Source organism: Rhopilema esculentum, chromosome 6 (assembly GCF_057945365.1).
Source record: "Rhopilema esculentum isolate cy_ngs chromosome 6, ASM5794536v1, whole genome shotgun sequence".
Classification (NCBI taxonomy): domain Eukaryota; kingdom Metazoa; phylum Cnidaria; class Scyphozoa; order Rhizostomeae; family Rhizostomatidae; genus Rhopilema; species Rhopilema esculentum.
In genome coordinates, this window is record NC_142820.1 from 13755156 (window position 1) to 13771080 (window position 15925).

General features: G+C 36.7%; 1 protein-coding gene across 1 annotated transcript in view; it reads left to right on the top strand.

Moving 5' to 3' along the window:
• Positions 1-15906, top strand: part of LOC135686532 (uncharacterized) — an 18041-nt gene extending 2135 nt beyond the window's left edge. The window contains exons 3-20 of the mRNA XM_065202781.2: positions 1944-2132; positions 2402-2508; positions 2834-2892; positions 3303-3445; positions 3682-3816; positions 4121-4227; positions 4635-4693; positions 5237-5382; positions 5615-6736; positions 7185-8384; positions 8691-8797; positions 10310-10368; positions 10824-10993; positions 11618-11704; positions 12090-12248; positions 12717-12965; positions 13494-13649; positions 15151-15906. Coding sequence (XP_065058853.2) covers positions 1944-2132; positions 2402-2508; positions 2834-2892; positions 3303-3445; positions 3682-3816; positions 4121-4227; positions 4635-4693; positions 5237-5382; positions 5615-6736; positions 7185-8384; positions 8691-8797; positions 10310-10368; positions 10824-10993; positions 11618-11704; positions 12090-12248; positions 12717-12965; positions 13494-13649; positions 15151-15230 — 4334 coding nt within the window. The 3' untranslated portion in view covers positions 15231-15906. The remainder of the gene's footprint in view (positions 1-1943; positions 2133-2401; positions 2509-2833; positions 2893-3302; positions 3446-3681; positions 3817-4120; positions 4228-4634; positions 4694-5236; positions 5383-5614; positions 6737-7184; positions 8385-8690; positions 8798-10309; positions 10369-10823; positions 10994-11617; positions 11705-12089; positions 12249-12716; positions 12966-13493; positions 13650-15150) is intronic.
• Positions 15907-15925: the final 19 nt, after the last annotated feature.

The window sequence follows — 15925 nt, forward strand, 5'->3', positions numbered from 1 at the left end:
TTTTTTTAGATGAAAAATTGTGCAAAATTACATTTTACACAGCTTGTTCTTAATTTTTTTCTTAACTTTTTACCATTTTTGAGGCTAGTGTTCTTTCAAAATTGTTCTTTTAAAAATAAGAGTGTAGGTGAAATAGTATATTTGTCTGTAGCCTGAATAAAGGCTAAACGTGTTCTTTACAGATAAGCGCTTAGGTCGAAAGGTTAGCATCTTACGGAAATCGAAATTTTCCAAGAAGGCTTTTTCGTACACACTTTTTATAAGAATATCTTGGCTTGGAATTTAAGAATAATTTGAGAATATTCTAAGGATCTAGCTCTATCAAAAACTAAACTTTTTGCTGATTTGAGTTATTTTTGAAAAGCAAAATAAATTGAAGTTTCACGTTACATGTTTTGAAATGGACGTAGTCAGTTATACCTTGTTGTTTCGTTTAAGAATAATTCAAGAATAAAATTAGCCTCAAAATAAAAAAGATTTATGAATATTGAAGGTCAGATGATGTTCTTAGAAAAAATGTGTTTGCGTCTTGAAGCCTGAAATTATTTTGCTCGGAGACAAGAAAGTGAACTCTTGATTTTAAGTTGTTACCATCATGGTGGGTTGCAGAGAAACAGAGATGCTGGAGAAAGATAGAAAAAACACTTTTTCTGGCAAAAGTGCATTGTTTAAATATAAAAGCAATAACCTACCTTTCCGGTATAATGTGAACAAGCGAGCTATCCGCTACGTTTCACGCCGATGGTGCACGAGGTCATATTTCTGTTTTAATGTAATATGCAGGGTTCACTATTTCATCAGAAGATTAACCTCCACGCAGAATTATTTTCTTACCAATAAATTAACAACCTTTAAAAGCGATGAAACACACACTTTGATTGTGAATAGATGATAAAGCAACTACTGGGTTCATGTGGGGTCTTTCATGAAAGTTTAAAAAAATCATTAGATGAAACGTTCTTTTGAGAACTCATCCCTCTCAAAACGGAGGAATTTAAAACATAGCTTTTCAAAGAGCGTCATGTATTGGAGTGATGAGCTGGAATCATTGAGGTCTTACTTAACCTTGCAGCTGCTAAGTGCCATTTCAATTAGCTGTTTCGTTAGAAAATAAATTGCACAATCGAAGTCACGACAATCAGTGCTGGATTTATCGTTGTGATAAGGTGTGCTTAAGCACATTTTAGTGACCTTAAAATTTGATTGATCTACTCAAAATTTCGTGGTTGATCTACTCAAAAGATTAAGTGAATTTAAAAGCTGCTCCATATGCGCATCTTTATAGCAAACGTGAGCAGTTTTGCAATGAGTGTGTGTGTGTGCCTTTTCATCCTTTTTTGTTCTCTCCCTCTCTCTATTTTTGTGTGTGTTTTCTGTTCTCTATTCCTGTTAATTCGTGTCGATGGAGCGTTTGTATGGGCGCATGGGTTTTCGCTGGTACTCAGGGTAGAATTTTCTTGTGGTCAAAACAGGTTCGTTACAACTCATTTAAAAAATTAAAGTTTTCTGGTAGTAGTTTTCTAGTTTGTTTTAATGTACACTCCTTTCCTATAGCCCAAGAATTCTCCGAATCTGAGCCCTGACCTTTTAAAAATTTGTTAGAATTAAAGATAGTGCCATAAGATAATATGCTTTAACTCTTTTATTTTTTCCCGTGCATATATGTCGGACGATTGTGTATGCATATTTGACCAATCTTCTGCAGGTCCTAGGTGAAGGGATTTATGACTTAAATAGCACAGGCGACGATTAATGTATCACTTTCGCATCAATTATGTTTTTTATATTCATTGGCTAGATAAACCTTATTTGACGTAACGTTTTACTTTACTTGCTATTCACAGCTATTAATGGTCATATTCTTCACAATGTAATCTATATGCATGCCTTACCAATTTTATTGTTTTCATTTAAAGTTGACTGTTCCTATTTGTAAATTGTAGCCATAGAAACACGACGTCATCGATTTCACAAACACCGCGCTCTTCGTCATGATGAACGAGAGCTGAAGAGAACTAAAAGGCATCTGGATACAGAATTAGAGAAGATATTCACTAGAATTCAGGTTTCGCCGATTCAGCATAGCAAAAGAAGTAAAAGGTCCTCATACCGACCCTACGTTGCTGGACAAGGTGAATAATTATAAGCACCATATCCCAAGAACGACACGCCCACTCAAGCTTGCTCTTTATTACTTGGACATTTAGAAACGCTGTTAATTTAGAATTTCATATTGATTATGACATACAATGAAAGGATGTTTCCCCTCACGTCCCAATAAGAGTTTTGAATCTAATTCTGTGTAACAAACATGTTCCAAAAACGCTAATTTTTATCTTCTTAACATCTTCTTTGGCAATTAATGTCTTCAATTGACAACCACGTTTCTTCTTTTATGCAGTGCAAGATGTACGGATTGAAATAAAGTTGAAAGCATATTGGAAAGACGAATTGGCAAACAGATACACTCCACAATTTCGCCTACTTGCCGGAAATGTCGTTGACGAGGTATATATGTTCATTTAATCATACTCCCAAAAGCAAGCAAAAGCTACTGAAGATATATAAAATCAATCATGAATTCTCTTATTGCTAAAAAATTCCCCTGAAGATTATTGGCCGCTGTGCTCCGAATCCTAAGTTAATTTCCATACAAACTTTTATCCAGTTTCAAATTTTATGCTTTTCAAAACGTATCAAAACTCTTTTACATCATTACATATATAGGTATGTACAGCCAGGCATAATGTGAAATGCCTTGTTTAATAAAAGCCTTTGGCCTATATTGCAAATACATTTCTATGTTAAATGATTGCTATTATTGAATTTGTAGATATCGAACGCCCTTATTGACAACAGGAACTTTCTAGAGGCGAATGTCCTACGATTCAGGTACCTTTTTGTCGTCTCAAAAGTAGTGATAATGTCATTAGATGGCTATAAAAATATATATGTGCAACAGATTTGATATCTGTACATGTTGGTATTAGGTGGTACCTCTGAACTTGATAAATTCTCTTCTTTGTTGAAATAGCGATCAAAAAATTGAAAATAGGTCATCAAACGCTTATATGTCTCAGCGTATACATATTAAGTATCTTCGACTATTTTTCTTTCCAAATCTTACATTTTGCCCAATGAACAAATATTTTTTGCCTTAAGGAGTCATGCATTTGATGTAAAAAAGAACTGACATTGCTAAGGCTACGTAGCGAATGCATAATTGCAATTACAGCAGCAGGCATAATCAGAATTGCTTTGCTTAATTTTTCCTTTTCACAGTAGATTTTGTCGAATTTTAGGCCCAGCAAATGGAACATTCTGGCAGATGTTTCTATGAAATTTTTCAAGACGGAGGTGGACCCTTTGCACTACATTGAAGGGATCGTGGCATCTGGTTGGATTTCTGGACTGCAAGTTTTCAAGAATTATTTCAAAGTTATAAGTATGTATTTTCAGCCCATTAATGAGATTATTTTGTCTCACTTCGAGTGTCTCGCTGATTTGTCTGATAAGCTGTATTTTTTATGCTTTCCAAACACCCAACAAATACACCCGGAGGAGCTTTTATGATTTTATGACGTCAGAATGGAGCACTAACTACGTATCTGGTTGATAAAATTATCAAATCCCTTGTATTTCTTGAGCACATTCATTGCTCAAATCTTTTATTGATTTCAGAAATCGTAAATGGGAATGTGAATTTCCCAGCTTGGAATTATCCTAAAGGACTTCGTCTGCGGTTGCACCCAGCAGTCTTAACGAAAGTCAACGCTGTTAAAAAAGTGAAGCACAAAGTTGTATTGCCTGCAAACTGTAAGTTCGCATTTACACCTACCATTTTAAAGCATGGTATCGATCTTGGCTTTTATGTTTTGAGACTAACTGAATGCTGTCACGATTAAGCATGTTGGACTTGGCATCGACGAATGCAGTCTCTTTTAATTTTTGATTGTGCTTTACCCAGAAAACTAGACATTCAAATAAGATAATGTTTATCAAACCCAAGAGGCCTCCTCAAAAAGGAAGGGGGCACAGTGGGCCGCACCCTTTGCAACTTTCAGTAACATAACCTACTTTTTTCTACACTGTGCTCATTGCTGACCTGGCTTTATTCTAGACAAAGAAATAAAGGTTTCCTTCCAACTTTACCAGAGGTGGAACACGCTGTTTCTGGCAACATTTTCTTCACCTTACCGTTTGCTGAGTGGCAATATCGAACAGTCGGTAAGTACAGAGCAGATTTGTTACCGAGACGCTTTGATACCAAATAGCTTTGAAACCTAGCTGCTTCGAAACCGAGCAACTATTATATGGAGTAGCTTTGATACCGAGCACCTTTGATCCGAGCAGCTTTTAAAGCGAGTACCTTTTGATCCAAGCGAGCACCTGTAATGAAATCATCCTTTTTAAAAGTAACAGAATTTACAAGATGAATTAGGGTGTATAAGACTTGGAAAAAGGATCTCAACGGTTCAGCTTTGTAGAAAAATTTAATGAAATCAATGTGTCTGCCAGCTTTTTTAAACAAAAATCGTCTAAATTTTTTAGGTGCTTGCTGCACTATATTCACGTGTCTAAGGTGTTGAATAAGTTGAAGTGATATCTAATGGAGACAATAATTTTTTTCACAGCTTGATGATGTTTTTGGTGGGTCACCAAATTATCTGAACTCACAAGTCCTTGGTTTCAGGTTCGTATATAACTGTGACGCCTATTTCATATTCTATTGATAGAAAGGGTCATCGATAAAAATTAATCAAGAGAACATGTTGGAATGGGCGGGTTGCTAGTGGAAACAAAACATCTGGATTAGGAAAGAGCCGCGAAGGATTGAGAGAATACGAAAGTACAGAAAGCCTACTAGGTGTGAGCAAAGACTATGGTGTGAGGAAATGTGTGGGATGGTATGGGTAAATGAAATAGGGCAATTGAAAAAGGGGCGTAATAGTAAGGGTCTATTGTCTAATGCGGCATTTTGCTCGCGTGAATGACGTTTCTAAAAGCCAATGAATTTGATCATAGGCCTATGTACTTATTGTTGTCAGTATTTGTACATTCTTCTTGAAATTTTTGCCATTAAAATCTTTTAATATTTGATTTAGATGAACTTTGTATATTGATAAAACAGAACATAAGCAAATGCGTTTGTTTGTATAACATGTCGCATTTATGGAGTATGTTGACGACCTCTTAGGTGATGTGATATTAAGTTTAATTCTTTGATTCTTGATAGAGAGAGCTCTCAGGGCCAAACCATAGTGGATATGTACGTCAGATTTGCTAACGCTGAAGTCTACCCTGCACAAAAGCTGAAAATCCTAATCTCATCAGGCAATGTAGGAGACACTCCAGTGATTAGCGATTCGTTGGAAATTTATGGTGAGTTATTTTCATTAAGTAATTCAGGCCGTTTGTCAATTTTTGTTCTTTGAGAATAGCAAATTTTAAAGGCCGACATTCACCTTATAACAGATTTTCTGCCACTCACCAATAACCAAAACTTTCTAAAAAAATTCCAAAAGGGTAAACAAGGCAAATAAGATTATTTTTTTATAATACTGGCTTTCTCTTTGTATGAGTTGCTTATGTCGATATTACTTTGTTTTCAAAGAAATTAACAATGTGACAAGTGACCAGCCGATTCAAGAGCCAAGTCCAAGTGATGAGTTCCCAAAACCTCACTCTGAAGCTGAAGTCAACCAGAGCTTAAATGACACCGAGACTGAGAAAAACAAGGTTAAGCAAGAAACGCCACTGCAAGAGACAACTGAGCCAATTTACCCGTTAGCCGAACCAAATAAAGAAAAAAGTGCCAAATTAGCGCAAAACCAATCAGGAATAGCTCAATCAGCGCCAGTGGCTTCTTCTGCTAGTTCAGTTCCATCTGATGAAGCCACCATGTCGCTAAAGCTACAGCGACTGAAGTTTTCAAAGCAAATAGGCTACGTTGTTATGGAGCATCAACAAGTTAATCCATTGGCAAGTGAGAAACCATTGGCAACTGAGAAACCATTGGCAACTGATAAACCATTGGCTACTGATAAACCATTGCCAACTGAGAAACCATTAGTAAGTGAGGTTAAACAAGTGAAGCCCGTGTTAGGTTTAAAGGACCATATGACATCATCAGTCAACAATGTGATTGCAGAAACAGCTGAACCCATCTACCCAAAGCAGACCAAGATTTCTGATAGCGTCATACCGTCAATTTATCAACAGCAAAAACAACAGAGTCAGCAACAACAACTAACTTCGTTGCAATCGCCGCAGCAACAAAACCTGTTATCGCAAGGTCAGGTAACCCAGCAACAAGCATATCAACCAATATCGCAGCAACAGCAACCACCAATTCCAGGAGGATCGCAGCAAAATTCACCGAATAAAGAAACAAATTCGCTCGAGGGGAACCTGTGGCATGATTTGCCCGAACAGGTAGAGGGAAAGCTAGTTATGAACCAAGAAAAGCCAGTTTCGCCCAATTTGAGCAAGGAAATTGAAAAGGGGAATGAAAAGCAACTAGCACAGCAGCCTCCAAACGCAAATCAGACAACTGACGGGGAACTTGAGAAATTGCAAAAGAACATTGCGGAGCAGCAAAGTGCTACCAACATTTACAGCTCGGCAGACACCGGCTCACAGGGAACCGATGATAACTTTACAGATAGCTCTGATACACCCACTCTTGGCAAAATCCTTTACCCCCAACTTTCAGCCCCTAGAGAACCTTCAAAAGGTAATGTGAACTACAAATAATATTGTTTAGCCCTGTATGCTTTTTGTCTTGTAGTTATAAGTTGCAAATGGAAATATCTCCTTTTTATACTTAAACATTTTCACTTGCCATATTTTCTTTTTGTCGATTAATCGTAACAAACATCACTCGCTGTGACGAGCATCACAATTTTTAGGTAAAATTTACTTGTGAAAATTTTTGCATTGACCTTTTTTACACAGAATACATATTCTGTTAGTATCCATGGTGATTTCCTCCAGATCAGTATTTGGTAGCTGCAAGGATTCTGTCACTAGGCTCGGTACTGTAAATTTGTAATCTCAGCAGCTTTTTCCATGAATGTTTGGAAATACTGTTATTAGGTCTCTCAACGGAAATCCTGTCGCTCTAAAAAATTGAATTATGTTCAGGAATGAAATCACAAGGAAAAAAATTACTTCATTTTTAGGGTACGGCGCAAGCAAGGCTAACAGCACTGAGGAAAATGCCGCATTGAAAAAACCGCAATCTCAAGAGGTATTTTTGCAAGCTGCCGAAAATTTTCTATCGGATAAACAGGACAATCAAAATGGCACACATTCGACGCAAGCTGAAGCAGAAGCTAAAGAAAATGCCGAAGAACAAAAAGCTGTAGCGACAATGGTGGCTGGTGTTGTCAGTCAACGGATTCAGCATTTTAAAGCCAGCCAGATGCAAGTCACATATAGTCCCAATGCCAATAGCAGTGTGCGAAATAACAACGTCATCAGTGAATCCAATCGCAATCAAACCAAACCTCAGCAAGCAACTAGGCCGTCCACAGACTACCATTATGGAGGAGATGTTATCTCTCAAGCTCGTGTCGACAACCAACCTAACCAGTTTGCAAGTGTCCCAAACAACAGACTTGAAACTTCAAGTCCTGGGAAAACTTTGGCTAACTTCTCTGAAAGTCAGAGCCCACAAGGCGGTGCTGCTGCCGAAAATTGGAACGCAAAGACGCCAGGCACTCAGCAAACGAATTCAGAGAGAATTCAAAGTCTTAACAACATGAAGGGGAACACGAGTTATTTTCAGCAGCAACAGCAGAATGCTTACCAGCAACCACAGCAACAGAATGCCTACCAGCAACCACAGCAACAGAATGCTTACCAACAACCACAGCAACAGAATGCTTACCAACAACAACAACAACAGAATGCTTACCAACAAGAAAAATCCCCTGCTATTTCATTTTCAACCAACGCAACGTCACCAAATTATGCTTACTCATCCTCTGAGAACTCAGCACTGGAACAAAAACCTCCAAAAAATGCAACATTGTACACAGCATCTAGCTACTCAAGTCAAGAAAACATCCCGGAACCGTCTTGGCCACTCGCCACTCCAAGCAAGAGCGCGTTAAGCAAGCCATCTGTTCAACTCAATATTCAGCAAAGTGAACAAGTCAACTACGAACCAACACCTCTAATTGTCACCAGCAAAGACTCATCTAATGAAAATTCAAGTGATAAAACGTTCAGGGTTCATCTAAAGCCCCATATTTATACTCCGAAAGTGCAGCTTTACAAGTGGCCACCAGTTGCTTTACCCGTAGAAGTAAAAGAAGCTCCTCCGCAGCTCCAACCAGAGGCTATAACTGGAAACCAAATCATAACAACATCTTCACGTAAGTTAGGTTAAAAGGATTCAATAAATGAATCTGTTCAAAATTGTGACTAAGTGTTTGTCTAATGCAAAAAACAAATAATATTGTTGTTCATATTTGATCAAATGTTTCACCGCCCAGAAGGTGTTCTGGTGCTTACATTTTTATGATTATAAACAGGGTTACGTGGATTTGATGCATATAATAAAGCAAAGATCATAAAAATTGTTGATGCCTATTAGTAGAAAAATAGCTTTCTTGTCTGGTAATATTCACGCTCCTTTGCTGAGCAGCAGTTTACCTAATCTATTTCATTCTACACTGTAGAACATGCTTTGCATGGCAAAATGACTCTTCAGCAAACATGGCACCCACTCTTAGACAACGAAAACAGCCTTCCATACAAAGTACTGAAGGAACATATTCAACATTCGGTTAGTTGCTACATATTTCTACTCGAGGCGAATCTCCTGCCGTAGTGAAATTCAACCAACTTTGTTGACGAAAATTTAATATTTTGCAAATGATGGATTGACATCTAGGTAGCGTTCTGGGGAATTGTTCTTTAAAAATTAATCTACATACTGTAATTACAATCTGGTACGTTAAATATTAAAATGAGGATTACTGTGAAGATTTTGAATTTTATTTGCACTTACAATCATATTACAACGATATTTTTGGAAAAAGCGACAAGTTTGATTATATGCGGGAATAAAGAAAGTTGCGTGTTCTGGTTTTAGTAATTTAATGACACATTAAATAGTTTTCTGCACTTTGGGAGAGGAATAGGTCATAGGAAACTTTAGTCTATTGATAACGATGAAGTCAAAAGGACAGACAGACACCGAGTAAAAAGAAAAAGACAGACACCGACTGAGATTTTCTTCATCGGTTGACCGAGAAAATTTGCTTCTTCTTGTAAACTCCTCAAACATTTATATTTAATACGAAAATCAAAATTCTGGTTTAATTTCGTACCAAAAATAGCAACAAATTCAATAATCGTCGTTATAGGAAATGGAGAGACTCTTCTTCTAATTTGTAAATGATGGAACGAAAAGGTTAATTCTTGGCTTATTGTAGAAAGTTCCTCTACATAATAACGAATGGCTAATTTTTCTTACAAAAAATTGTTCAACCTGTTCGCAAACATGGTTAGGATGTCGCCAAATAGATATGAATAGGAACAAGTAAGTTAGCTTTCCGACAATTAGCTGGAATGAAATTAGCTCAGTGTGAACAAGGAAAGCCTTGCCCTTGAGCACTGAACAGGCAAGCGATCTTTTCAACCGGAGTTATTTGAACCTCTAAACTGTGGATCAACGGAATCAAAGCTTCGGCTAGCTTCGGCATCATAAAAATATGTTCTGTAGATACCGTTTAGCCGAAGCTGTACACCTTTTATGTGTATAGAACCGTTCTGTGCTATACACCAAATAGCGTGAAGCTACAAATATATATTTAGGCCCTTCTGTTTCAGTATTTACTGCACAATTTTGCCCTAAAATTTATTTTATCATACAAGAAGACTCTTGATAGGGGAATAACTAAAAAAACAGTTCTTTGGGAAGTTTCTGTTGAGTCTAGTTGTCCTTAAATCAGGAATTTTTATCGATCTAAACGCGGGCAGCAATGTTTCTAAATACGACAGGACTCAATTTTGGGACTTATGCTTTTGATATTATATCAGTACATTATTGACAAAACGTGCAGTGTCAATGATTTCTAGAGCGCTCTGTAGGGAAAGAATAGGGGAATTTGTCAATTTTTAAAGTCGCACGAGAGAATAACACGAGAAATTCGATATTATTATTGAATAAAAGAAATTAGGTGAAAATAGTTTGTTATACAGCGTTTTTTGTATTGAATAAAATCAAACAGAACTTAACGTAAATTCATGAAAAGTCTTTTATTTACAATGTATTTTCAATTTGTGTTTTTAGATTGAAGAGACATATTCGTCCCATCATCTCAATGTTATTTGCAAAGTAACTGGCCTAAGGTTGGTGAAAGCATTAAAATTAAAATGTGGGAATACGACATGACTTGTTTAAGCTGACGCGATACACAGATGCTTTTTAAATCAGCAAACCAGGAGCAATTTGTATTGAATTTATTGCATGGATTGCACACGAAAGCGATATCTAGCCTTGAATTTATTAAGAGTATTAAAAATCGCATGGCCAGCCATTGATCGAATGAAGCTAGTAGGAGAAAATAGGTGACTGATTAGCTATGTTTTGACCAATCGGTGGCCTTGAAACCCTTATTAAACTAGATCTCCATAATTCTATTCTGACAAGCTTTGCACGAGGAAAAGAGATTCTAGCATGGACATAGTATAGTTTAACAAAACGCCATCCAAATTTAATCTTTTCTACAAAAAGATTTTGATCCACTCGTTATACTAGCAAATACTCTGTCAGTATTGGGTTTTAAACCTCTCGTTCGTTACAGCAAAACACCGCGAAAAACCACGTATGCAATTACCATGGAAAAGGTTGGAGTGAATTTCGATCTTTTGTACGTTAATAACGAAGGCGAAGTGGTAAAAACAATGAAAAAAGTTGCTAAAAATGGAGTTATTGCAGAGTTGCTGGTTTATCCAGATTCGGTCTCAGTTGCAGGTGAGAAAATATTCGCTAAAAATAAGAAAATGACGGATGCAGTAAACATCTCATTTTGTTTTTTGAATGAAATCCCTGAATGGAAAGGGGCAATTTTTGCGACGGCTAATTAGCGACAATGAACAAGAAGGCCTCATTATGAAATACATTTATTTTTTTTAACCTTATCATGTAACCTCTTATGACAATGAAATACAAGTATGAAGAATAGTAAAAGCAGTGAAATTACTATTATCTAACTGCAACCAAAATATCGTGTTAATTGTCCAGATGGTCGTGCTCGACTTTCCACGAGAGCAATGTTGCTTTGATCTCCTCTTTATGAGCGAGGGGACTGAACTTCTCTTATCTTTAGATGAATATCCAGCCAGACCTATTCTTAGCTACTATAGAGACAAAAACAAGTGCGTCCAAGTCACATTCTTGGTAGCCTTAGGCTCCTGATATATCTGTTTAGAACGAAAAATATTGAAATAATGCACAGATGATTATTATTTTAGGACAAACAGGTATTAAATATTAAGTTAGCGATGTCAATTCAAATTCTTATCCTTGCTAAAACTGAGAGTATTGGAATTGCTTTTTGCTCAAGAACAACAGTTTTGAAATGTTTTCTCTTTCCAGATGAAGAATCCCCGTATACTCTTTCACCGGCCAAAATGCAAGAGAAGCCAGATAGAGCAACTTCAAGTGCAACGGATCAAAATATTGGTGAGTTTCCAATTCTCGCACACTTTTGGTACGTAATAACAGAAAGGCTTGTACGAAGATAGATACGAAGATAGACTTTCAGTAATTCGTTTCGATTCTCTTCGCCATACTGTCATTGATATTGTTATTGTTGTTGTCATTCTGCCTGTGCAAATTCTGTATAGTGTGTAACCATACATTAAAATCTTCATAAAACTAAATTCAATGCCATCAAACCTGTACATGATTTGAATGATATCGATCTCTTACCTTGCTGAAAATTTCCTGCCATCCCTGTCCTCTTTTGCTCGATATAAGCTGTAGTTTCTCGCACTGCTCTTGTAGATATCCTTCTCTCTCTCTCTTCCCAAAAACGAAATACAGCTCGTTTTTTCCTTAATTGTAGTTGCAACGTCACCAATGCCCCTGGGAAACACAACACAAATAAGCCAAGAAAACGTCACAAAGGCAAACAACTTCAGCACACCTACACCTACAACAAAAGCGCCAGCAATGACGACAAAGCCAGCAGAACCAAGTTTCGAGTTTGTGACTGCACCGAAAGGTATTTAGAATCACTGAGGCTGTTTTGATTGATTTGTAAGCTCAGGCACCACCTTGGAATTACACTTTTTCTTAATAACACACCCTTAAGGAGTATGTCATGGCTTTCTGATTATGTGTGGTTGACAAAGTCACATCTCAGATTTTAAAAAGGGTTTATAAACAGATTTTTTAACAAGTTATAACATTTTTTTAGTAGGTATAAGTTGAATCTATCATTTTTACGTCACCGAATAGAGACTACCTTTTAAAAGATATTAGTACTGCAAACTACTCTCAATCAAAATTTGACCTCTAAAGTTAATCTTTTATCTTGACGAAAAGGTTTAGAATTTTCCTTTTATTTCCTACCTATTTGTTTGCGAAAGCTCTTTGCGATCTTGCCAAAATTATCAATCAATTAAATTAGCCAACCATCCTTTAAAACAACTAAGTATTGAAAATGCTGAAAATTTTGGTTCAATTGTAGACATCCCAAAGTCGTGTGAACAAATTCGTGATTATGGTATTGGAAAATCGGATGGACAGTACGTGCTTGAGGCTCGAAAAGGATGTCATCTTAGCGTGATTTGCCAAAATATGGAGGACAAACATCCAAAAGAGTTCCTTGGCGGTCCGAATAAAAGTGAATGGGAGGCTTATCCCTTTGCAGCGTTAATAAAGATATCGAGTCATGATAAAGAAAATATTCAAAGCGGAGCTTGCCTCGAGAATTCAGGTTGGTGATTTATAAAACTTAATGGTTGCAAACAAGAATAGCTCTTTCAGAAATGAATGAAGAACAGGCGAAGTTGAGAGACTTTGGCTATTTCTAGCCTTGTAACTTCGTGACCGTCACAGTTACTGCGATTATAGTCGTATGGGTTTCTGTCTTTTGCGTCAAAGAAACAAAAACAACAGCATTTGTCGATATTTCTACACAATCCGTTTGAGCAATGACTTTGGCTTGAAAAAAGAAGTCGTTTTGACTGCCAGAAAAGCGATTATGTCTAGGCACACCTGGCGAGCAAATGAAATTCTCACCGAAAGCGCCTCAATGACGTTCGATATTTTATAAAAAACATATATTTAGCTGTAGAAGTGTAGAGACGAAGCCAAAACAGGACCGTCGTATATAGTTCATTCATAAGCTTTTTCTTCCACTTTTCTCTGTTACTTTGCTCTAGATTATGTAATGTATTTATTGACATTTTCAATTTTTTTTATCATTTGCCAATCTTGAATACCATCAAAATTGTTTTTGCAGACGAAGGAAGGAAGCTTCTGGAACAAATATACAGAGCAAAGGGCAAGCAAAACCTGCCTACTCCGCCATGGAAAACAAATATCAAGCGACTTTTGGAGGGCCGAAAAAGACGAGAAATCAAGAAAATATTGACCGTTATCTTAGCAGCTGACCCAGGTAGACCGATTTTTGACCGATTTAGCAGCTGACCCATGGGAGCTTTTTCTTGGATGATTTTCTTAGAAGACCTATGCGGAGCTTGTTTAAATAATCATAAACCTATTTTTAGGAGTTTTTCTCACATGCGTGCTATCAAAGGGTAGATAGGAACAGCCTGAAGATTTACTGACTTTTGATGCACCGAATAAGGGGAGAAATAATCGTAAGTTGAGGCCATATGCAAAATCTCTAAAGTGTGTCGAAAGAGAATTTAGCACGTCCTTTTAGCAAGATCTTTTGTATCCAATGGACATCGTCTTTTATTGACAAGGCTGTGATCCTAATGTTTGCACGATAAAAGAATTCCCTGAGTGCTTTGTTATCAAACGTATTCGTTGTGAAATGTTTCTGCTTGCCATCTTGTTATGCATTTTAGAAAACGCAGCATTATGGACGCGGTTTTATAGATATATGCTTATTGCGGAGTTTGACCGTGTGGAATCTTCGTTTCAAAAGAATTTGCTAGGCTTGTTCTTCGTCAATGTCAGAAAGCATTGATGACCAGCTGCAGTGTTTCGATGGCTTCTTGAGTACAAACATCGAATTGCAACAACGTCGAAAAAGCAATTTCTAACTTTTTCAAGTGATATGCAGATCCCGTCAACAGCGCAGCGCAGTTTGTTGATCTTTAGCTGCATCAAGAAGTCTTGGCGAAACTTTTTGAAATGTTCAAAACCAACATTTTTAATTCGGCCGATTAAATTGAAACTAGACATTCTCATTGAATTGCAGATCATCTTGGCAAACTCAAAAAAGTATTATAACTTCTTTGCCAACTAATTTCACCACGTGGAGGAGCATGATTCGTACGCTATCTGCTCGAATAAATGGCGACATATTTTTGCTGTAAAAACTGATATAACATTGATAAATGAGAAAATTCAGGGTTAAGTCAAAGTTGAGGAATTAAACTTACATTTGCGCCCATGTCAGCGAAACGGAATCTTCTTATCGCACATAGTGCTTCGTTGTTTCCTCCGCGATATCCCCACAGGGGTACAAGAGTGCCAAACAGCGTTTCACACACTTGCAACGTAGAAACAGTTTTAGACATTCGGGAGCTAAAGGGTCATCTTGATGCTTCCGAAATTAAAATGAACGACTCGTTTACTTAGTGTTATTCCAATAAATAAGGTACCTTTAATGAGACTAGAATGATTTAATGGGACAAGCTGGCTTTGAAATAATAAATAAATAAAAATAACATGGCTTAGTCTAGTAAGCTTAGATATTCAAACAAAATGTTACTGAACTTACTGAATAGTTTACAGAAATCAAGATGTAGATTTTCTGTTCTTGATTAGGCTCAACATTTTGTTGATTGTCATCATTTTAACAATGATATCAATCTGTTAGGACCACATCATTTATTTATAAATCAACAAGTTTTGTAGAATTAGAGGAGGAAACAGTGTCCGGATTTCCCCGAAAGCTAAAAATTATTCTTCTTTTCTTTCAGGAAAGCAAAAAAGAAACAAAGCAAACGAACGTTATCCAAGATCATCAGGAAGAGAAGGAGAAGACTGGGGAGTGTTATAGACAATAAATGAATTTGTTAGGAATGTTGTTGATGGGATTTACTGTGTTCGTAGAAATGGTCCGGTTTTCGTAACACGTGTCGTAATGTCGAGATTAAATTTTTACCCTGAATGGGTATATCGTATAAATGACTGATTGAATTACTCAAACGACACAACAGTCTACTAGAAATGTCTTTAGATAGCGATGCATTATTTGTGGGTCTCAAATGTTTTTCTTTATGTGGCGTTCAGCCAAGACTGGAGATTAGATAGCGGATTATTAGGATGAAATCGCTTGCTTTGGTGATGTCGAACATTTTGGCATCCATTTTAGATTCGGATGATATTTGAGTATAAATGTCTTTCGATTAATTAAATTGGAGGAAACGAAATCTATACAACAAATAAACTAAACTGGACCCAACGACAAGGCTGTCTGAAACGTACTTGAAAACGGCATTGTCAATTTGGAATAGATGTTTTCAATTAGCATACTAAAAATCTTCAAATATCCGTAAAATGACTCCATTTTAAGTCCATCTTCTGGATCCTCGAACAAGGAACTGGTGACCTTTCAGCCACGTGCTGTGAATTATTTATATCTTTCAGTTTAATTATCTAAATTAAATTCTAAGATTATTGTGTAATAAAGTTTCTTGCTTCTTTAATGTTTATATCAAGAAGCCAGACAGACATTCTCATTTCTTTTTAAAT